The sequence below is a fragment of the Lagopus leucura genome, unplaced genomic scaffold (assembly GCF_019238085.1).
Source record: "Lagopus leucura isolate 7727_CA_CO unplaced genomic scaffold, USGS_WTPT01 Super-Scaffold_100029, whole genome shotgun sequence".
In the NCBI taxonomy this organism is placed as follows: Eukaryota; Metazoa; Chordata; class Aves; order Galliformes; family Phasianidae; genus Lagopus; species Lagopus leucura.
In genome coordinates this window covers 970,760-993,829 of record NW_024962280.1, presented here as the reverse complement: position 1 = coordinate 993,829, position 23,070 = coordinate 970,760, and the positions used below count along the sequence as shown (strand labels likewise).

At 53.3% G+C, this 23,070-nt stretch overlaps 1 protein-coding gene across 2 annotated transcripts in view; it reads right to left on the bottom strand.

Annotated features, from left to right (window-relative positions):
• Positions 1–22,445, bottom strand: part of KCNAB1 (potassium voltage-gated channel subfamily A regulatory beta subunit 1) — a 34,686-nt gene extending 12,241 nt beyond the window's left edge. The window contains exons 1-3 of one of the 2 annotated variants that reach the window (XM_042881253.1): positions 22,124–22,445; positions 4,756–4,799; positions 850–887 (exon numbers count right to left, since the gene is read on the bottom strand). In XM_042881253.1, coding sequence (XP_042737187.1) covers positions 850–887; positions 4,756–4,799; positions 22,124–22,359 — 318 coding nt within the window. In that variant the 5' untranslated portion in view covers positions 22,360–22,445. Of the gene's footprint in view, positions 1–849; positions 888–4,755; positions 4,800–15,525; positions 15,747–22,123 lie in introns of those variants that run through there. The other variant, XM_042881254.1, reaches the window with a different exon arrangement.
• Between the last annotated feature and the right edge of the window lie 625 nt (positions 22,446–23,070).

Sequence of the window (23,070 nt, the reverse complement as noted above, 5' to 3'; positions counted from 1 at the left end):
CAGCCAAGAATTTAACAAGGTTACAGAAATCGCTCTGCAGATCTATGAGGTTGAGTGCAGGAATACATTTGTCTTCTTGTTCTGAGCATTGCCTTTTTGCAGTGACTTATTCTAAACAAGGGGAGCCGGGAAGCTAAATTTGTCATTGAAACAACTCTTTTTGCTTGAGACCACAATACCCAGAATCGGGAATAAATGCAGCTCCGTGATGTGCAGCGATCAGAAATACCACCAAAGGTCGAATCACTTACAAAGAAAGAAAAACGTTTGAAAGCAGAATGCTGGGCCTCTTGCCTGCTGCAGAAGTTATTTTGGGATTTCTGCTGTGGCACCACACGGAGGGCTGCTGGAGCCTTCTCCCTTGTTACAAGCAGCCCTGGTGCACCCAGCCAGCAGTGAGCCCCAGCCAGCGGGAGGGGAACACAAGCACCTTTCCTTTTGCTTCATCTTATTAGGGAAAAATAACAAAATAAATGGAAATAAAACCACCACCGTGAGACACCACACTGCTGCTAGCGATGACTGCCGCTCATTACACACAGTCTGCAAAAATAGAGTTTTCCAAATTCTCCTCCAGGAGCAGAACTGCTGCCAATGGTACAGCACGGAAATACCGCTCCACGCAGCAGAGGGAAGGTTGTTCCAAGGGGGAGATGCTTTCATTAAAGCTGATCTTGGAAAATGTCAGATTCGTTAAGATATTTTGCGGCAGAAGCGTTTGCTTTGCATGCCAACGCTCTGCCATTTGCTGTCACCACGCCCCACTCCCGTGTGCTGGCCATGCTTTCATCTGTAAGCACTGCCCTTAGTTTTGCTTCGTGCGTGATACTGAATGCAAAGATCACTTACCTCATCTGAGATTTGACCTCCAAAAGTCACCCACGTCCCTGCAAAGACCAAAACAACTGGTTATCATGGGAAAGGCTCCTGCGCCAATGTCTGTGTGTTCAGACCCACCGGGAACAATTGGGAACAGAGAAATGTCCTGGAGATGCTGAAACACATCAGTGGGGCAGCGAGACTTCCCAAATCCCTGCTTCAGTGCTCAAAGCCCCAGGCAGGAAGAGCTCAGAGGTGCTGAAGCACTGAAACACGTGCAGAGTAACTCCCCATGAGCTGGAGTCCAGCATTCACACTCACCCTTGGCCAAGAACTGCAGCAAAGGCCCCGCTCTGCCCACAGAGCTTTGCTTTTTCCCTTGCTAACAACCTTTCTACGTACCAGCTTCCTTTGCATATATGCAAAGTTAATTCTGAAGATGTGTTCACAAGGAAACTCTGGATTTCCTGCAGAACCGCAGTGCAGGAAAGGCCCTACCTTTCCAGTCTGTAAAAGCTGAGCACATTGCTGCTGCTGGAACAGAAAAGAGACTTCTTTAAAGAGCACAGGTATTCCTGGCTCACATTGCATTGCCCCACCATGGGAAGCGAGCTGTTCCCTGCCAGGACCCACCGCCACCACCACGGCCCCAGCAGTGCAGGGGAGGGCCCTCCTCCTTCCTGCCACATTCATTGCATTTCAAAGCCTTTGGAAAAAGTATTTTTCTTATCACGAAATGCTCTGGTGCCACATAATAACGATAAGAATGAAAATAGGCTTCATTTTATCATTAAGCTTCTTTGTGCAAGTGAAAAATCCGGCTAAGACTGATTTCCATGTTAAAGCTTCAGAAGAGTTATTTTTGTAAGGATACATTAAAATGCATCTTTACTGGAGGAAGAAAAAAAAAAAAAAAGCATTGAGACTGTTTACCACAAAGTGATTCTTAAACACACGTGGAGGTGGTGAGCGACGGGCAGGAGGAGCCCCCAGTTCAGCACAGGGCTGAGACACACAGACACCAGGGACAGACAGAAGGGATGGCAGCATGGCTGGGTTGGAAGGGTCCTGGGAGATCACCCAGCTCCAACACCCGCCGTGGGCTGGTTCCACCCACCAGCTCAGCGTCACGTATTGACTGATCAGAAATGAGCCTTCGGGTGCCTAAGCCACATGAGAACAACGAGCTCTTTCTCTCTTTAAATATAAATAGTAAATATATGCAGAACTGGGTACACCTTCACTCCATGTACCCGCCTTCCCCATGCTGCCCGTGGGGTGCGTGCTAAGGAGCTCAGGCTCACGATCATCATCCAAGTGTTGGGAATGCCACTGGTCAGGAGCCCCGGAGGAATCATTGCCTTGGTGGCTGCAGGCCAAGCCAGCAGGATGCTGAGTTCATGCTCAGCAAGACAACCCCCAGAGCATCAGGAAACTGCAATGCTCTGCTCGATGCAGGGCTGGAAGCAGCCTGAGGGACATAGTATGTGCAGGAGAAGGTGCCAGGCCAAGAGCAGGATAGCCAGATATGCCAAGAGCAGAAGGACAGCCACACAAGTGGCCAAAAGCATTGACAAGTGCACAGCTGGGACACATGGGAGCTGCACAGGGCCGTGGTGCCGTGCCCAGAAAGGCTGCGGTTCCCAAAATTCCCTTCCAGAAAGCACAAGGCTCCTTTGGCATTTCCAGCAGCGGCTGAGGATGATTCACAGCCCAACAGGAGCAGCTCTGAAGGAAGAGATACAGCAGAAAAAAAAATAATAAAGCATAACCCTTCCTTGTCCCCACACCAAGCAGCTGCGTGCCCTTTGCCTGTCCCCATTAGCAGTGTGAGCACAGCCCCAGTGTCCTCAGCCCCACGGGGACACCAGCACAGCCACAGAGCGTTTCGGGGCCCTTGACCTTTTGTGATCCTTTCTCTATTGTGTAAAAGGGAGCACTGCCATGAGCGGAGATGTCTCGGAATTACGAGAGCGCTGAGGCTATCAGGAGGAGGAGTGAAGAGCAAGCTTGAAACTGGGGACACAGTAGGAACACAGAAGAATGCCAAGGACATTTCTCCCGTGTGGGGTGTGTAGTGGAGCACAGCTCCAAGGCACAGCAGCTCCTCAGCCGTGCTTGCCCCACATTGGAAAGCTGCTTCCCAGCCAGATACCTGAGCTCCAAGGGAGGAATTTCTACACCAAAGCAGGATTCAGCTCCGTTCCCATCACAACTCCCAGCCTGGCACGTTGTGACTATTTCTGGGTTATTTGCTGAATGCAAAATTCACCGCTTGATAATTCCACTGCTGGCAGATGTGTCACCTTTCAGAAGAGCAGAGATCCTGGCTGGAAGACAGGGCTCAGCCTCCCCCGAGGACGGATCCCCCCCCCCGCTGCAGTGAGGCAGTGCTGCACGAAGCTCCTGGCTGCCACATCAGTCCCTGCTCTGCTGATGTCTGGGTGCCTTCAGCTGTGGGCTCTGCAAAAGCTTTGCCCCAAAGCAAAGCCACCAAGGTGTGAGGGAAAGGTCTGGCTCCTTTTTGCACCACAAGCTCCTGGGTCTGCACCATGGGGATGGCTCTGCCACGTGGCAGTGGGTACTGCTCTGCAGCTGTGGGAACCTCTTGTATTGCGAGTTTTCTCCTGGGCTTCTTCACGAGGAATTGGATTTTCTGGATTTGGATTTTTGGATTTGGGGTGGCTGCTTTCATCCTGCTGCTCCTTCCATCGCAGCTCCTTGCCTTGCTGGAGGCCGTCCCCGCGTTTGCTGAACACCAGCAGCCCATCTTCACAGGCTGACTTTGCTTTGAGCTAACCACCAGGAAACATGACCTTATTTCTTCCTGCATCCCAAACACGAACCTTCCACAGCCCATGCACTTGCCCAAGGCGGGACTCTCTGATATTCCCATTTGAAATCCTCACCTTGGGCTCACCGACACAATGCGCAGATGTGCCCACGCAGTGAGATTTCAGATTTGTGAGGCAGATTGCTGAGCTGGCAGGAAGTTGGGTACAACTTCAATTGGATTTGCATGCTGCAGGGGCTTAGGGACACAAATGCATCTCCCAGGGAGCTGCGCAGGGAGCTCATAGAGCAGCTACCCAAGCAGGCAGTGGGGCAGACACTGACAGACATGAAGTGCCAGAGGACCGAGCTGTGCTCTGGAGGAGCTGCGCATTGCAGCAATGACTGCTGAACCCAGGGCTCCCTGCTCCCCAGCACACCCTGGGCTCCAGAGACTCAGGAACAGCATGAGAACACCACAGTGTCGCCACCCCATAGCCCAACCCCACACCTGCCCAGCTGCCAGCACCCAACCCTGCAGCTGTGCTCCCAAGGGTGATCTATAGGGACATGGCCCCACGTGTCTGCAATTAAAGAAAAGCTCTGCAAGGCATTTTTCTGCCACCACTTCCTCTCACACAACAACATTTGCTCTTGGTGAAACTGCAAGTGTGAAAGAAAACTCTACACCAGCTCGTAAGTCCTTTAAAAGCCCAGCATCTATTTTGGTCAGAAGAGCTCTTCTTGCCGGAATAGAACTTATTTTTGTGACTTGCAATAGAGGGTGACTTGCATATCCCCCTCTATTTTAAACTCAACTCTCAAAACATTTTGAGAAAAAAAAAAAACGCATTTTAAAGCATTGCTCACGTTGGGTGATACAACTGCTGGCAAGGGAGCTGATGGGACCAGGGACCCCACATCCCCTACCACACCATACCACTGCCCTCACTGCCACGTCTCCATGTTTCTGAGCACCTCCAAGAACGGTGACCCTGCTGCTCCCTGGGCAGTTGTGCCAATGCCTGGCTGCTCTTTGGAGGAAAAATATTTCCTAGTATCCAACCCGATCCAGCACTTCTGGAATAAAGCCCTGTTCTTCCCTGTAGCACTTCAGGAGGAAAGGTTTGCCCAGAAGCCATGGGGCTCAGGCCATGCACTCACCCAGGCCGAGGCATGAAACACGCAGTCCAGACTTGCCAAGGTTCCTAGGAAAAAAGAAATAAAGCAGCGTTAGACCCATGAAGGACACTGGTTGGGTAAAGCAACTGGAGAATGCTGCTTTTTGTAGAATGGTTGGAGTTGGAAGGGACTTCTAAACGCCCTCAGCCCCATCCCTGCAGTACTGGGGCACCCACAGCTCCATCAGGTGTTCTCAGCCCATCCCCTGACTGTGGCTGCTGGTCTGGACGCCCACCTCTCTGGGCAACCTGAGCCACTGCCTCAGCACCCTTATTGCAGAGCTTTTTCTTTATATCCAGTCTCAATCTGCCCCTTTTGGTTTGAAGCTATGTGTAGGAAGGCTGATAGCAGCACTCACACCCCCAGCGCTGCTCCCTGTGTCAGAGCTCTCACCCAGCACAGCCGCAGGTTCCACCCCTACCTAACATAAAGCTGTAACACAAAAACCCTCTAATTACAGCCTCCTGCTTTAGCCTTCACATCACAGTCAGATCTGTGCAACTTCTTTGCCAGCCCAAGGTGTAACATGGGGCCACCTCTGTAGTTCCACTGCAGAGCTCTGCAAACAATTACTGCACTTTGTTTCTGCTCTCCATGAATTATTTAGAGCCCAAAGAAAGGACAGGACAACCCTCCCACTCTCCCAAAAGCCAGCTCAGTGGTGATCCTGCACCATTTGGGCACTTTCACCTCCCCATGGCCCCCAGCTGACATGGGCCAAACCCACTGCAGGGCACAGCTCCAAATTGGGGGCTGGCATTTAGACGCTGGAGCAGCACCACCTGCCCCAGGCTCACAGCAGGCTTGAAGCTGGCACTGACCCCATTCCTTTTGCCCTTTTGCATGAGAACACCGCTGGATCCCCATATAACAAACAGATGCAGACAGCACCAACAGTGCCAACCTACACACGACAGCTGCCCATGCCCCCAGCAGGGCAGCACTGCCTCTGGCAGCTTATGGCAGCAGGGCTGTGGGTCACATCATCCCAACAGAGGTGGTGTTTCCAGTACGCATCTGCCATTGGGAACTGCTTTCTGCTGGTTGAGCTGCAGGTGGCTCCTCACAGAGCCCTCTCTGCTAATGGATCTGGGCAGTAACACCGTGTTTGGCTTCCCAAACGCTGTCCTTGCCATGTGCTTTGTGTGCACGTGGCCGGGGTGCTGGAAAAATTTATGTCTATTGGAAAGAACTGATGCTGAAATTGCCAAATCCTTTTAGTGCAAAAGGAACCCAGTGGCTGCTCAGCTTGCGAGAGGGCATCCAGCACACGGTGCACAAAGGAGGAATCTAGCTCTAATTGAATTCGCTTTATGTAGAAGCAAAGAAGGTCGCTCTGTGCATTCTCCATAAGGTTTGGCACCAAAAGAGTGAGGCACACAGAGCTCAATGGGGCCAGCAGCCCACAGATGCCCCAGTGCCTCACAACCCCTCCGTTCATGTGCTCCAATTAGCAGGAAGGTTTCACACAGAGAGAGCAGAATCAACACCTGCCTGGGGCACCTCGCCTCCAGCACAGCCCTCACACTGCTCAGAAGCACGTGGCCATTGATTTGGGGACCATTCCTGGGCCAGATAGATGCTTTGAGCAAACAAAAGCCTTCCAGAGCTGGCTGCTCTCAGCCCCTTAAAAGAAGCCATGTGTGTACATGCACAAAATAAAGCAGAAAAAAAATACATGTACATACCAACTTGCATCTTCCAAGTGTGCGCATATGTGAGGATACATTGGATGCAGATACATTATCTGCACGTGTTCATTTATGCACACACATACATGCACATATACCTGGAAACTGCAAAATCACCAAGTGAAATCAATGGTTTGTTTCCAAGTAACTGGAGGGTGGAAGCTGCAGCAGTGCCAGGCAGTGCCCAGCAGAACCCCCAGCACCGAGCACTGCCCTGTACGGAGCAGCAGAGCAACCCCAGCCAGCAGGAACTGCCCAAACTGCTCATATCACAGTGCTGTGCCCCGGGGCATGGATGAGAAAAGCTCTTCCCTGCACGTAGGACAGGGACTGAGTGCACAGTGTGGCACAGGCATGGCAATCCCATAACTGCTGCCCCGCAGTGTGAGCTCACGGCCTTGTGGCACTGCGACAGCTGCTAGGCTTGCACTGATGCTGCTGAATCGCTCCTGTAGGGCATTGCACTTTGGGAGCCCATGCTGCAGGGGGAGATGCCATGAAACAGAGCACCCGCAGGGTCCGTGTGCCGAGCCCCAGCAGCTCAGGTCCATCCTTCGCTCACATGCTCACCTCTCCTTGCTGCTCCCACCTCTGCCATCCTGTCTCTGCACTGCGTGGGCTCAGAGCACCATCATCAGGAGCTGAGATGCATTCCACACCACATCCCTGCTTACAGAAAACAAAGCCTAAAGCCAAGCTGCTTCAGTTTCAGAAAAAGCAAACAAAAACCTCTCCAAGAACCCCACATGCCCGAACAGCACCTGCCCTGAGCCAGATGTTGGGGACCAGCATGAGGAGAGGGTGGGACACAGCAGTCAGCTCGGACCCCGAGTGCCACAGCCCTAGGAGCAGAGGGACATCCATCACTGCACCACAGTCCGTGAGAGAGGACACTGCAGGCTGAAGTGTTTGTTCACCTTTTTCCCTCCTAATCTTCGCAAGATTTTTATCTGGGCAGAGTTGGAAAGATGCAATCTTGCAAGATACGGTCAAGTTTATGGAGCTTGCAGGAAAAAAAGCAGGGGTATTTTGTCACCATGTGGTCAGCTGGATTCTGCATCAGTGAGCACCTGGCACCTTGGAAAGTCTCTGCAGCCCTTTAAACACACAAAATTGTGCTCATCAAAGAGAATTTGGTTCCGGACCTGGCTGCGATGCTGAATAAGCAGAGCCTTTTATTTCCACAGAACTGGGGGAAAAAGTGTTTTGCTTGTTGGGCATTTTGCTGGGAGCAAATCTATGAGCAGAGCCATGCAAATATTGGGTGGAAAGGTGCAACAGAGCTGAAGAACGTGCAGGAGGATTTTATGGTGTGGCTGCAGCCACAGTGGTATGTCCACAAGAAGGGCAACAATGGTGGCTTCCAAGCACAGGGATGATGGGTTCAGTGATGGAAGTGGAAAAGAGGGGGAACAATGCATTGCACAGGAAATGCAGAACAGAGGATAACGAGAGGCATCTGAGATAAAGACTGACTGTAAGAATTCAAGGAGAGGGGGAAAAAAAGGCTTATTTTCAGGAATCTCAGAACAAAGGCTGAAACCCATCCCCAGGGGATGCTTCTTTGTGATGTGGCACCGTAGGAAGATCAGATTATGTCTGAAATAAAAGTTAATTTTAGTTAAAAAGACAAAAAGGCTTAAAACCAAGATGAATATTTGGCAACGAGAAGTGAGACTAATCACAGTGCTTAGCAGCTCCCTGAGGCCATTTAACTTCTTCTCTGGAAGAGATCTGATGAGAACAAAGTCCAGTGGCACCTCAGGCTGCCTGCAGCCCACAGGGACCCTGTGCACAGGAGGAGGGCATCCATGTGGGTTGTAAAGCTTTCCTCCAGTTCGGGGTTTGCTTTTCACTGTTCCTTTACGACTTTCTCCTAATGAAGGTGCCTCTGTCAGCACCCACAGCCACTGCATCGGCCCAGGGCTGTCACCATCCATCCTGCAGCACAGGTGCACACACAGCAGCAGTGCAAGGGGGAGTAAATTTAGCATGCAGTGCTTTAGGAAACCCAGAGCAAACCTCACGGCAGGGAAAAAAGAGAAGGGAAAAAGGAGCAGAAGGCTGCTGTGGGCAGTGATGGGTGCTGCAGCTCAGTGCTCTCCCCGCTCCCAGGGGCTGGGGTTGCCCCGGTGGCTCTCAGCATCCTTCCACAGCACTTAGCCTGAGTGCTTTATCTTCTCATTTCCACTCCATTACTCCTTCAAGAAGGTCCCCTCTCTGCAGTAGCTGCATGCAAGCTCCTTTCCCATCTCTGCTATAGACAGCTTGTTAAGTAACACCATATCATTTCTCGCTCAAAAAACATCCTTCCCTGTGATGCCCTGTCCCAATTAACTCAGGGGTGCACAGGGCAGCCAATTATAAACCCTGCTCATTGAAGCTCCCCTCACCCAAGCTCACAAAAACCCTTTCAGGTGAAACCAGCCAGGTGTGAGGAGTTCTCAGGACAGCACAGCAACAAACCCACTCAGCACAGACCCCAGGCACAGCCCCTCTTTGTGCCCAAGGTCAGCCAATGCCTCCCCTGGGTGTCTCACGGTCACTTTGAGTTTAAATATTTCCTCTAAAGAGTAAATGCTGACAGCGCACTCAGGGCTGAGCAGGACCAAAAGGAATGTACAATTTATTTCTGCTTTATGGTTGGGGTGAGGGCCACAGTGGGACCTGGAGTGCTCGGCCACATCCCAGGGACACTCAGAGCTGACAGCGTCCTTAATTAAAGGGAAAGGGGAAAAAGCATACCCAAGAAGCAGCCCATGCCATATGGCAAGAGTGGTGCTTGTCTCCTGTGGCACAGGGCAGAAAGCAATTGTAATTAACCGCTTTTAATTAACTCTAGTGCAGGGGAATGCGTAGGAGAGCCCAACGATAGCTGCAGTGCTGGAGGCAGCAGTACTGCAGGGAGCATCCCTGCGCCAAGCATCACCACAACCTGCATCACTGCAATCCAAGCCCTAAGCTCCCCAAGTCCCAGGCCCTCCTAGCCTCTCTGTACCCCCATAGGAGGAAGCACTCACCCCAGCACCCTGCTGCAGACCTGATCTGCTGTTCTTCACGCCCCTGGTCCTGCCCCAGCCCCCACACACCACTCAGGCAGCACCTGATGCACACCCTGTGATTCCATATGGGGAGCATGGTCACACAGCCAAAACCTACAGCCCTCCTGGTAGTGATTTATGGCCTGTGCCTCCTCTGCTGCTTAATCAGCTAATTAGCTGACAGCTGCTGCCTGCTACAATGATAGGACGAAGCAATCGGGAACAAACACACCTGGTTATTCAGAAACATCTCAGTGCAGCCCCACAAACACCCCCTGCCATCCCAACTGCTGCATGGTGCATCTTCAGAAGCTGCCCCCATTGCAGGTGTCCCAAACCAACCCGTGCAGGAGAGGCAGAAAAAGAGTCAGACTTTGTGTCACTAAGCAAGGGCTGAGCTGCTCAGAGCCTGCAGCTTTGCTTGTCTCTGCTTGGCTGAGAGAACCCTTTTTAAGGCTTCATGACCTCCAACAGTGCCATGGAAGCAGCAAGATGAAGGTATCCCATTTGTGTGTCTGCCCACCCATCTATCTACCTATCCACCCCTCCATATATCCAGCTATCCATCCATCTGTTCATCTGCTGGTCCACCCATAGAATCACAGAATCATTAAGGTTGGACAAGACTACTAAGACCACCAAGTCCAATTGTCAGCCCATTGCCACCAAGCCTTCCGAGCCACGTCCCATCTATCCATCCATCTCCCCATCCATCTCTCTATTCACCCATCCATTTCACTACTTATCTATCAGAAATGAGACAAACATGTTGTTTTTTAAGAAAGAAGTTTTAAATAAATCTATGCAGTACCACACACACTGACTAAAGCATTTCAGACTCCACACCCACAGAAGAATAATCAGGCTCAGAAGAGCTCCAATAACGCCGTTCCTCCCTTTCCACCCCCAGTTTCCTTACTCTGTGTTGATGCCACTGCCCACAGCAGCTGGCCTTTACCAGTAACACCAGACCAAGGGGATGCATCCCACATGAGTTCTCATTCCCTGTGGCAGCTGGCCACAAGGACAAGGACTCCACATCCCCAGGGCTGCCCTGGGCTCCTTTGGTACCCTAGCAGCCCACATCCCACCCTATAAGCAAAGCTGGGAAAGAAGGAGTAGGCTTTCTTGTGGATCATCTGCAAGCAGTTTGGTTTATTGTTACCAAAATGCACAAAAATGTCACCATTCCTGAGGCTTGCAGGGGGAAAACAACGTTGCTTGGAAACATCCCCATTATTGCTTTGGAACAGCTTCTTTTTGAACAGAAAATGAATAAAATATGCAATTTGCTCCCTGCAAACAGGCTGCTTCACATAGCAGTGAGGCCCAGCAAAGCTCCTGGGCTGAGCTCCTACAGGAGCCTGGCAGCAGGGCAGTGACCCACAACTTTCCCTCTGAGTGCAAGCAGGCAGGAGGGAGAAAGGTGGGTGCAGAACTCCCTGCTGCTGGCACTGCTCAGCCACTGCCCCCAGAGGCCCAGCACCCAGCAGACTTTGCTGTGCTGCTCTTGCTGTTCTGAGCTGGTGACAGACTGCACACTTTGCACTGCTGGAGCATGACAGTACACTGATGGGTTTGCATGCAAAGTTTGCAGTACAAGTGCTGGCCCAGATCATGCTGGCCGCGGCTGCTCACAGCGTTCAGGGTGAAGCTGTGGCTCTGGGGCCCAGTGCAGTGCTGGAGCAAGGAGCTGCTCCTCAAAGCACTCCTGAGCAGCACAGCCCCATTGCTCACGGCTCTCGCAGTAGTTGGCAGTGCAGGGCTGCAGGTGTTGGGGTGCAGCTGTGCCCTGTCCCCTGCTCTCTTCACACTTTCCAAACCATCCCCGCCACACACGCAACCACAGGCATGGAGGCAGCTGTCTGAGATGAAATTCTCTGCAGTTTTCTTGGCTGCATCCTTCAGAAAGTTGCCGATGACGCATTGAAATGCAGATCAGCAGAAGTGCATGGGCTGCAGCCAAGTGCAGGGTTTGCAGTGAGCGCCGCTGCTGTCCCACATGCACCGAAGTTCCCCGTGCTCAGCGCTCAGCAGGGAGTGCAGTGCTGGCACCCAGCTTTGTTCCCTGCAGCGTGGGAAGCACTGCATGCACAGAGGTGGAGGCTCAACTCTCCGAAAGCTCTGCAGGGCCCCACAGTGAGCACTGCACAGGGCCATGCATCCTCTGAGCACTGAGCACTGCCCTGTCCCACTCTTGGTGAATGCCTCACAGCTCTATGCTGTAGCAATAGTCTGAAATAAAAGATATTCTATTCGAAATTCCAACTGGACTCTGCAGAAGTGGCCATGCTAGAACAATTCTTCTTAAATGCCTTAAACTGCGCACTTCACTGGCAATTAATTTAGCAGTGTATCTACATCACATCCTTTCTTTCACCCATTTAGGCATTAGATTAATGTTGTCATGCAGTGTTTAAATGGAAAAAAACCCAACACAGGAGCAGCCCGGGAGTGGATGTGGCATCCATCCATGCCGGCAGCCCAGACGCTTGCAGCCTGCTGCCCAGCAGCTCCCTGCCACCCACAGCCACACCGCATGGCACTGCCGTCACACTGCATCTCACAGTTCCAGAGCTCATCGCCTCCCAGTGCCGCCCAGTGCCACTGTCCCATGGCACCAGTGCCAGCACCCCATGCCAGCACTCCTCTCACCCACAGTCACGTCCCATCCAATGGTGACAGTGGCAGACCCTGCACACAGCTCTGAGGCACAGCTGCCACCCACAGGCTCTGCTTCAAAGCTTCACCTCAAACCCCTTTGTGCAGATGGAACCTGGAGGAGGAGAGGCGGCTCGTTTGGATCCATTAAATCTGCAGTCCTGAGGGCAAACGCATTGTGAATGTAAGGGCAAACCCTTCCTGCTCACTGGAGCGGTCTTACAGCAATAAAGTGAAGCTCAGGCTATGAGCCATAAAAAAAATCCCGGAGAGCTATTGAAATAATACGTAACCTTGTGGCAGAATAATTGGGCTATTGCCTGACAGTGCTTAAAGCTACCCATAACTGCAGCAAAAGCTATGAATTCCTGAACACACGAGGCAGCCATCTGCCTGACATCCATAGCAGCAGGCAGGGACAGGGAGGACCCGAGCCCCAGGATACCACAAGCAGATCCTCGCTCACCACAGGGCACGGCAGCGGGGAGCTCACCCAACTCATGCACAGTGCACTTCCACTGCCTGGCATCTGCCCACAGAGCTTTGCCAATGCAGCGCTGGCATTCCTAACGCAATGCGTCTGTATGGGAAATCCATACCTTGCTGACAGCGCTGCAATGTTTCTTGTGGCCCACGGTGCGTGCAGGAGGAGTGGAGGAGGAAGCTTGAGGCCGTGGAGTGAGGGGAGGGTGCAGCACTGTGCAGAGGGAACAATGGGACCACAATGGGGGTTTGTCCTCATTGCATGCACCAATTGTGTTTGCCACCAGAGGCTGATCTGGGTGGGGAAGCAGGATGTTCTGGCACCCCATTTGTCACAGCTTCCCTGGCAGAGCACGGGATGTCTGGTGCATGGCTCTGCCCCGTGGCACAGAGCTGTGGGGGGCAGGGAGGTGTCAGCCCCACACCCATCACAGCACCCACCTGTGCCTGCGCTTTGCTCCCAGTACAGCAGATTGCAGCCCTGCAGCCGCAACGCCCTCCAGGCAAAGAGGAAGAATGCTGTATCCCCAGACAGGACCCGATGCACCCAGCCAGACACCCCCCCCCCTCTTGCCCCATGGTGATGCAGCTGCCACAAGTAGTGACATGGGGAAGCCCCATCTGATGGTTCCATGGCACGGCTGCACGTGGGCTCATGGCACGTGGCAGCTTGCTTCCTGCAGCCGTGCACTGCTTGCTTTGTGCTGCTTTGATGCCTGGGTGATGCCACAATTAGACGTGAAGGAAACGAAGTGAGATGGAACAAATGAAACGTGAGCATGGAAACGCATCTGGATCCTAATATTTGCAGACATTCCTAAAAGAATGTCTTTATTCCAGTGAGCTTTGTATTTTATGTTCCAATCTCATCTGGAGCAAAGCCAGAAATGAGCCATGTCACAAAAAGCCCCAGTGCCAGCTCTGCTCCCCGCAGCCCCAACACTCTCCATCACCATCTCCCTGTACACAAACAGCAAGACAAGGACCACTCTCAAAAACGGCCTGCCATCCGTGGCACCAGGCTTGCTGCAATGCTGTGCCCCATGGCAGTGCTCCATGGCAATGCCATAATGCCATGCCCCGAGGCAGTGCCCCATGGTGATGCTGTGCCCCATGGCAATGTCCTATGGCAATGACACAGATCCTCTCCAAGCACAGCATCCGCATGTTCCGTGCAGGTACTCAGCAGTGCTGGAGTGCTGTATTTTTAGCATAAAACAAAAGGCATCCTAAGTAGCACGTCACTTCAGGCAGCACACATTGTAAAGCTTGTCAGCAGTGACATAATGCAAGCAGAAAATGAACTGGGAAGGACTTCAGCCTGAAATACAAGGGAGCTGAGGACTTTACAGCATTACTACTGCAGCTGTTGGGGAAAGCCTTGGGCTTCTCCAGGCACGGAATTTCCCTTGGATTGAGGAACCAGAGATGAACACGAAACACCAGCTCTGTCACTGCTGGAAAGCCTCTTCCCTAACTAAAGGTTACCTCGATCCAGCAGCAGCACCAGGGCTGAGCCAGGAGCTTTGTGCAGCTCTTCCTCCCATTTCCCCCATGCTGCTTCTCTTGGGGGAGAAATCTCCCCTAGGTATGGAGAGATTTGGGAGCAGAACCAGGGATTAGTCACAAGGATAAAGCCTCAGCCCCATCACAGCTGCGATGCTATTCCTGCTGCAGTCCCCAGGCTGCCCGCAGCCAGGAGCCGGTGGAGCTGTGCCAGCTGCCAGCTGGAGGCAGAGCTCAGCCCTCACTGGAGAAACCTTCCCCAGAACTAAACCCAGGATGAGTTAGAGCCCCAGCACTGCACGGCAGCAGAAAGCACAGCCACCTCATGCGTTGGTCATTGTGGAAGCCCCAGGAAATCAGCAGGAATAACTGCTGACAATCAGCACATGGTCCACGATACTAACGAGCAGAAGCTGTGACTTGGTGATGGGTTACATCTGTAGTGCTCCGTGCTTGTGCACACAGCAGTGCAGGGCAGCAGGCACGGCCCTGGGAAGTCACTGGGGCCAAACCCACAATGCACAGCAAACAGCAGCGAGCATCCCACCCGCCCGTGTCTGTGCACCCTGCTCTGCCTGTGCCACTCGCTGTGCTGCTATTGCCTCGTTGTAACAGCAGTGCTGCGTGGAGTGAGCCCCGTGCTGCACACACCTGGTGCCTAGCAGCAGCCCAGCACAGGGCACAGTGCCCACCCCACGACCGGAGCTGCAGAGCCTGAGCCCCACGGGAGCCCTCAGTCGGGATCTGTCCCCCAGCAGCTGATGAGGGGACATCCCAACCAAAAATAGCAAAGTGACAAAGCTAGGAGAGCCCTCTTTTTTCAACTGAAGGTGTGGCAGAGAAGCCCATCAGCTGGAGCATCTCAGAACAAAGGAGCAGCCTTGTATTGGTTTTCCAGACTATGAGCAATCTGTGCAAAACATTCTATAGGAATGCTCGTGATTTCCTTCTGCATCAGTCCTGCCCCGGCTGAAGTCTGATGGAGCAGCACCGAGGGCAGCTGCTCCCCTTCGCCCTGTGCACGCCGCAAATGAACTTTTCCTGTCCAGCCTCTAACGTGCTTTGCTAATTGATTCTGCTCATTAACATCAGCGTAAGTTATGTCAAGCACTTCATGGGAACCATCTTAACAGCGGTGCCATAAATTCACAAGTATCCCTCACAGCCCACACGGTGTTCTTTGTGCAAAATCACAGGCATGCACGCTGGCAGAAGCCTTTGCACTTCGGTTATGCAGAGGTTTAAAGATCCTCTAAATCTCAGCAGCTCTCTCTTCTGACACCGGAGGCATCCGGAGAGGAAATCCTATAGAGCTGCAAAGCAAAGAACCATCACACACCGCAACCGAGCAACGGGCGCCGCGACCGTACCTATATTTCATGCCAGTTTGTTTGGCGGTGGATTCCTTGAGCGAGATGTGATGCTGGGGGGTGAAGGTCCCCAGGCTGCGGGCGATAATCGCCACGGTCCGGAATTTGGCCCTGGCTGCGTTCACCACGTTGGGCGCGGCGGCGTTCTGCTTGCTGATGAGCCGCTCTTCCCCATTGCGACTCTTCAGGTTGTGCTCCGTGCAGGCGATGGACACCTGCATCTCGCCCCGCGCCCCGGGGGGGCCGGTGCCTGGGACACGTCGCCGGGCAGAAGCCCCCAACCCAAGCTCGGCTCGCGGTCACACCTCCCCCGGCGACGGCCGCGGTGGGTCGGGGAGCGGCATCCGCCTTTAGTCGGGCGCTCGGGGGAACATGGAGCTGCCCCCGGTGCTCGCAAGCTTCGCCGCCGCCGCCGCGTTACATCGGTGCGGGAGCGCCCCGAGCCCAGCCGGGCGCCCGGAGCCCCCCCAGAGCCGCTGCACCCCCGGGAGAGGAGCTGCCTTTTGTACGGACACAAAGGCGCCGGTGGAAGAAGCAGCGGGGAGAGCAGCGCTCGGAGCGGCTTGACGTTGAAAATGGGCTAATCATGGGGAAAAAAAGGAAGAAAAAAAAAAAAAAGAGGGGGAGGGCGAGAACAAGCGCTGTGCTCTGGAGTGCCGCTGGGTTAACTCCTTCCTGCCCCACGCTCCCCGCACGGCCGCAGCGAACATCCTCCGCTTCGGCTTCGGCACGGGGCTGGGGGCGGACCTGTGGGTGTGGGGAGTGGAGGATGGGGTGCAGGGTTGGCTTTGGGGCGAGCGTCTAAAAGCTGGGCTAACTGAGCTCGTAGCCTGGAGTCACCAGCTCAGACACAACGTTTGGCGTCAGGTTACTGCAAGATCATCAATAAATGCATGCTACCCATCTCAAATTAACATTGCTACGCATCCAGTGAGCGTGGAACTGAGGGTCGCTGACACAGCTGCCCGCACTATGCTGTGCAGAGGGACTCCAAGGAGAGAATCATAGAATCACAGACTCGTTAAGATTGGAAAAGACCTCCAAGATCATTGAATGCCTTAGGCTGGAAGGAAGCTTAAAGATCATTGAGTGCCAACCCCTGGCCGTGGGAAGGGCTGCCTAGCACTAGATCAGGCTGCCCAGGGCTAGGGTTAGGATCCCCAAGCTCAACCACAACCCACCCCACCATGACAACTGCCAGCATTCCTCAGATCCACATCTCCATTGTTCTGAACCCCTCCAGGGAAGTTGAGCTCGCTACTCCCTGGGCAGCTGTGGCAGTGCCCGACTGCTCTTCCACAGAATAAATTTCACCTAATATCCAACATGAATCTCTCCTGGCATGGCATGAGGCCATCACCCCTCCTCCTGTCACTGTTTACCTGGGAGCAGAGGCTGACCGCCCTCACCACAACCTCCTCTGAGGGAGTTGGAAAGCCATAATGTGTTCCCTCCACCTCCTCTTCCCCGTGCTGAGCCGTCCCATTCCCTCAGCCACTCTCTAGTGCATGTGCTCCAGGCCCCTCCCAGCTCAGTGTCTTTGTTGCAGTGACACAGGCTGCAGTGCCATTGGCATTCTTGGCCACTCGGGCACACTGCTGGCTCATGTCAACCAGCATCCCCAGATCCTTTTCCACAGCACAGTTCTCCAGCCACTCAGCCCCAAAAGCAACAACTCCTGGTGAGACTGTTCTTGCACTTAAAATGTGGGATACCTCTTTTGGTGTAAAGTCACCAGCTTTAGTTTTAAAAAACCTCAAAGCAGTGTCCTCTTCCCCCTGTAGCTCCACACAGACATGAAGTGTTGCACGTTAACCAGGAAAACGGAAATGTTATGCTGTTATGCTTTTAATCGTTATGCAAACACGCTGAGCAGCCTAACACAGCTTTTAAAGCACAACCCAAATGTATTTTGGGCCTGAGGTGGGCTCTCAGGATGGCTGCTGTCAGAGCTCAGCTGGCTGCTGGCTGCAGGAACCCAGAGCTGTGCAGACCCAATCCAGGTCACTGATAACAGTGCCACCTCAGCTGCTTTAAGCGCTTTAGCCAAAACCCTTCACTGCCAGGAGAAGGCAGTGACATGGAGGAGACCGGCCCCACTAATGGCACATGAGCCCCTCGGCAAAGTTTCTCTGCTCATAGCCTCTTCAACAAGACAGGAAGTTATTCCCAGTTTAGCTATATTTTATTGAAGTTGTGCTTGTGTATCTATCATATGGGAGGGGAGAGCAACTCCTCGCTCGTTATCACCCTGCACTGCAGGCACCGAGCTTCTATTTCACAGCCCGGCTGATCAGTGTGCCACAGCTCGGTGCTGCACAGCTGCATAGCTCTGTGCGACATTACAAGGGAAATCGGAGCTGCTTTTCTGCTTGCTCCCAAGCAGCCTTTTTTTTTTTTTCCCTCTGCTTTCCCCTGGTTCCCCCAGCTCTGCTTGGATAGCTCCTGCACTGCGCACAGTGCCTGGGCAGCTCCAGAGCAGCTCTGGAGAGCTGCTCGGCCGCAGCAGTGCTCTGCATAGAGGCAGAGCCAGCATCCAGCCTTTCTACTCGGCACAGAGCAGCCCTTAAACTCCTCACGCTGCTCTGCTCTGTGACCATTGCTGCTGCTACATTTGCAGCTTTCCTTCTGCTGCTGGCAGGGAAAAGGCATCCGGTGAGCTCGGCTGCCCAGCGCCACAGGGCTTCTGCAGCACGCAGGCTGCAGATCAGGCAGCACCACTGAGAAGAAAGCAGCAAGCAACAGAGAGGAGGAACCTGGCAGGGATTAACCTCAGAAAGCTCTGCAGGACAGACGTTCCCCCACCACTGCCAAATAGGCACAGTCCTGTCCCAAGGCACAACTGCGGGAGCTGCAGAGCCCACCCAACCTGTGCCCCATCCCAGTGCCAGCTGGGGCTCACTGCAGACCCTGCTGCCTCCGTGGAGCCATCCCCACACACCACTCAAACCTCAGCATCGGGGCTGCAGCAGGTAATGTGCCCTGAGCCCAGCAGGACACGCGTGGTGAATCCTCACCGCACATCCCAACATAAATTGTGCCTCAGAAGCTTTGGCTATGAACACAGTGTGTGCAGTTCTGCTCTATCTCAGTGCAGAAAACAACCAGGCTTCCTGCTGGGCTGTCTGCTGATGGAGAAGCTCCATTACACCTCCCTACATCACTCCTATGCAAGCATGGAGAGGTAGCAGGACAGCAGTGGGAACTGGGCTGACCCTACAGGGATGTACCACAGCAAAGTCAACACCAAGGAGGGGAGATGACAAATGTTGTGTCACAGGGAATAGCCCAAGCTTGAGTTATCATTCCCCTGCGGTGGGAACAAGCAATAAACATATCAAAACTATCATGAAAATAGAGTATTTGGGGTTATTCTAATCAGAGCAGAGCAGGATGCCAGCAGGATGCCCAGCTGTGTAAGTTCACCCTGTAGAACAGACTTTAAGTATCACGGAAGGGGAACAGCTGCCCGTTCTCAACCCTCTCCCAGCCTGGGCCCAGCCCAATGCTGGCTGCAGCACCACTCCATCCAAGGGCAGGTCAGGGTTTCCCCCATTATGAGCCCAGAGGATGCTTGCACCCCTCAATCTCAGCGCTGTTGTAGTGTGCAACAACACAGGCAGGGTGGGGAAGGGAGCACGAGGCCAGCAGCGTGCACCAAGCAGTGTGCACCGAGCAACGTGCACTGAGCCAACACTTCTCTGTTATGCCACACACTGCACCGCGCAGACAACGCAGTCTTCCCAAGGTTCCTTGCATAGTGATTAATACATTTATTCCAAATGCAGCTCAGCCCAAGCTGTGTATTTCCAGCTCGTCTCTGCTTATTGAATAGTAAATTTAGGCAATTACGTACATTATTCTGCTATCCATACACGTCAAACACCGCCCGACTGCAGTTTGTAGCGGCTCATTTCTCTAAATAAAGTTCTGTAAAGAAATATGTTCTAAGATGTGAGGCTTGGATGCTGAAAGCAGCTCCCTGCATGGCAGCGGGTGGGGGACAGCCCAGAGCACGGTGCCCAGCACCAGCCCACCGGGCATCCCCTGCAGGAGCCGCAGCACTGCTGGAGCTGCACCCTTCACGTTCCACCTGCAGCAATTTTGCTTAAACCAATAACGTATAGTAAGCACAGCTAAAATATGTCCTTCCCAAAGAGATTTTTCCCAGCTTTCATGCTTCTCCTGCCATCCCACGAAGCAGGCTGAGGGACTCTGCCCCACGGCCCTCGTGCTGCCTGACAGAGATGGAGCACTGCAACTGAGAGAAAGCACTCCCAAAGTACCAGGGGCATCTGCTGTGGTCAGTACATGGAACTGGTGCAGCAGCGGGGTGACTGGCACTCCTACCTCCCCCCCCCCTGCCATGAAGGTCCTTTGGGAAGAATATTTCCTTTTTCTTGCAGAGCATTCTACAAAGGTACTTCACATTTTTGGACCCTGAACTGAGGACAGCCCTCGAGGTGCTGCAGTGTCACCCAGCAAGGAGTGCAGGGCTCCCCTGCAGAGGACAGTGCCTGCATGGCTGCAGCTACCCAGGTCTATCCAGAATGGGGACGGAGCCAAGCGACAATGAAACCAGCACAGAAAATTCAGCAGAGCTTATCAGGAGGCAGCAGGCACCGGAGCTGCAGGAGGGAACCAAATCCCCTTTGCAGCCTTTGGCCCAAGCACCAGCACCACAGCACAGGGAGAAACAAGGAATAAAAAGTGCATTTTCACGGGGTGCAGAGCATCCCTGCTCAGCTCCATCGCTGCTGCATACCCCCAGCATGCGGACCCTGCAGCCATCTGCCGATGCCTGTAGGTTTAGGAGCGATGCTTTTTGTCACAATATTTTGCCTGGCATCCTATTCCCCATCACATCTCCTCCTCACATCTCCCCGGGACATCACACACCCTGCTCAGGAATCCAGGGCTGATCATTCACTGATAATGATCGGAGGCTCACAGACTGGAATCGATTATGAGGAAACATCTCGTGTGCAAAGTGGGTCACAGAGCTGCATTTTGGGGGCTGGAAAGGGGCATTTAAAACACACTGGGAGCTCTGCAAATAATCCCACTCTGCCAGCGCCACGGCACAGTGCTGGAGATGCTGTGTGCTCTGAGAGCAGAAGCAGGTGAGCAAATGGCTCTGCTACCAATGATGGGAACAGATGTGCTTGCTGAGGGGAGCTCAGAGGCTTCAGAGTAGATTACTTCACAGGAAACTATGTGTGCACACGTGTGCAAGAGCATGGGTGTGCATTTGGCAACTTGCTGGGAACGTGCTGGGAGGAGGCCCCACACCGTGCACACCGGGGGTCCCCTGACCACCGAGCTGCACACAGCTGCTCTTTGCCCACCTCCATCCATTCATGCAGAAAGCTGTACAAAAATAACGTGAACCATAAGCAGCGAGAGGAAAGAGAAATCGTTTGGAAAATGGCTGGGCATGGGAATACCTGCCTTGCACTAGAGAGCCATAGTTCAGAAGGAGAAATCACTTAACAGAAAGGACAGCTGGCAGTGAACAAAGGGCACAGCTGGGCACAGGCACAGCCATCGGTCTGCACCAGGATGGGGAAGATGTCAGCGCTGTGAGGTACATCCAGTGAGCACAACATAGCTGTGCTCTGAAGCCAGCAGCAGCCATGCTCCATCTGAGAGCAGTGCTGCTATTGCCTGAGAGCAATGCTGCTGGTGCCAGCAACAAAGCCATGAGATGCACTGCTGCTCTGCCTGTTCTGTAACAGGCTGAACTAAGCTGCGTTTGCTGAAGCAATGAAAGGGAGAGGAACTAATCACCCTATAAGCAAACCGGCTTATGAGCATTTAGGCAGCGTTTCTTATTAGTAGTTCTTTTGTTTATCACAATTAATTAAATAGCTCTTCATTAAAAAGTTTTTCTTTTCTTTTTTTTTTTTTAATCATGCTGTCTTTAGATCAGACCTGCAGATACGGGACAAAACTCTGGGAGGTGACTGAGCCATGCTGGGAAAGAGAAGCATTTACACAACGGGCCTTGGCCCAAAGTGGGACAGAAACCTTTAGAAAATAAGCATCAGAAGACCCACATAACAACAAGAACCACCACAGCATATGCCAGAGGTTCTACATGGTCCTGCAGAGCATTCCTTTTGCTGGGGCTGGGCTGTGTGAAGTGCAACATATCGTGGCTGCTTCTGTCAGCCGTGAAAAATGCATGGACTCAGGAGAATGGATTTGCTGGAATCCATCATCTTCAGCAGAAATTAACTGTATTGCAGTGCTTTATTCCATCTCGTTAAAGGCTGAAGATGGATGAAGAGCAGCCCATAAGCCAAGCAGCCAAGGTGCACACAGGGTGACAGAGCCAGAGCTGAGAGCAGAACCCCAGGCATGGGGCAGCTCAGGACCCAGTCCAGCCCAGCCCAAGAACCCGCAGGGATTAAAGCCATCCCCATGCACTCGCCATTCCTCAAGGCCGTGCAAACTTCTTGCAGCATTCAAACAGCGCAGAGAACAGCCACTACAGCATCTCCTGGGTCTCAGCAACCCACCCACAGAGGCTCTAGGACGCAGGCAGCCCCTGCCCACAGCTCGGCCAGCCCCACCACGCAGACCCTGCCCATACCTGTACACCATCCCCGCCTGCGCCTGGACGCTCTCACGCAGTGACAGCCCGTGGAGGTGGAGGAACCTCTCCAGCTGCCTCCGCTCGCTGGCCCCACTTGCTCTCCCTGCCCCAGCTGTAGGATGGTCTCTGGGGGCCACGCTCGGCTTTTTGCCCCGCAGCGGCGCTTCGCTGGCTTTCTGCAGGGCCGGCTTGTGGGTTGGGATGTCAGCACAGGAGGGCTTGTACAAGTGCATGGCCCCACACCGTGCAGCAGCACTTGCCTTGGTGTTGTTGCAAGGGGAGCGCTCCAACTCAAGTGGGCTCCGGCTGGGAGCGCAGTGCTGTCTGCCAATAATGGAAGAGCGCTCCGAGGGGCGAGGGCTGCCAGTGGGAACGGAGTGCCAACCCTGTTTCCCAGGTCTTATATTTAGAGAATGAGAAATATTTGTTTGGGATTCCACCCAAGGCCAACAAACGTCAAAAAGAATATTCTCACAGGGTTTATTTGAGGCCTTGGGTGGAGAGATGAGTGCTGCAAGTGTCTCCTACATGGCTCCTTCAAACCTGATGGGCTCACCTACCTTGATGTAAAATGTCACAACCCAGGTTAAGTGCTCTGTAACTTCCACTGCTACGTTTCAAAGGCCCAAAAGGATGCCGTGTATAAGCAGATGCAGGGGAACAAGGCAGCCAAAGCCCCACAGAGACAAATAACCCAAGCAGACAGGGGAAATACTGAGCCTGTATTGAGTGCTGCATTATCCTCTGACCCAACACACAGGCTTTAAGGCTGGGATCTGAGTTCCCAGAGCCTGCAGCTGTTTCTCTTAAGTGCATGCAGTACAGAAACATCCTGCATCCCCAGGGGGAAGGGAGAAACAGTGCAAGGCTTGTGGCCACCAGCAGAGCCTCCAGGTCAGAGCAGACCCAGCAATGCCTTGGTTAGGGAAGCTGCTCAGGATGCA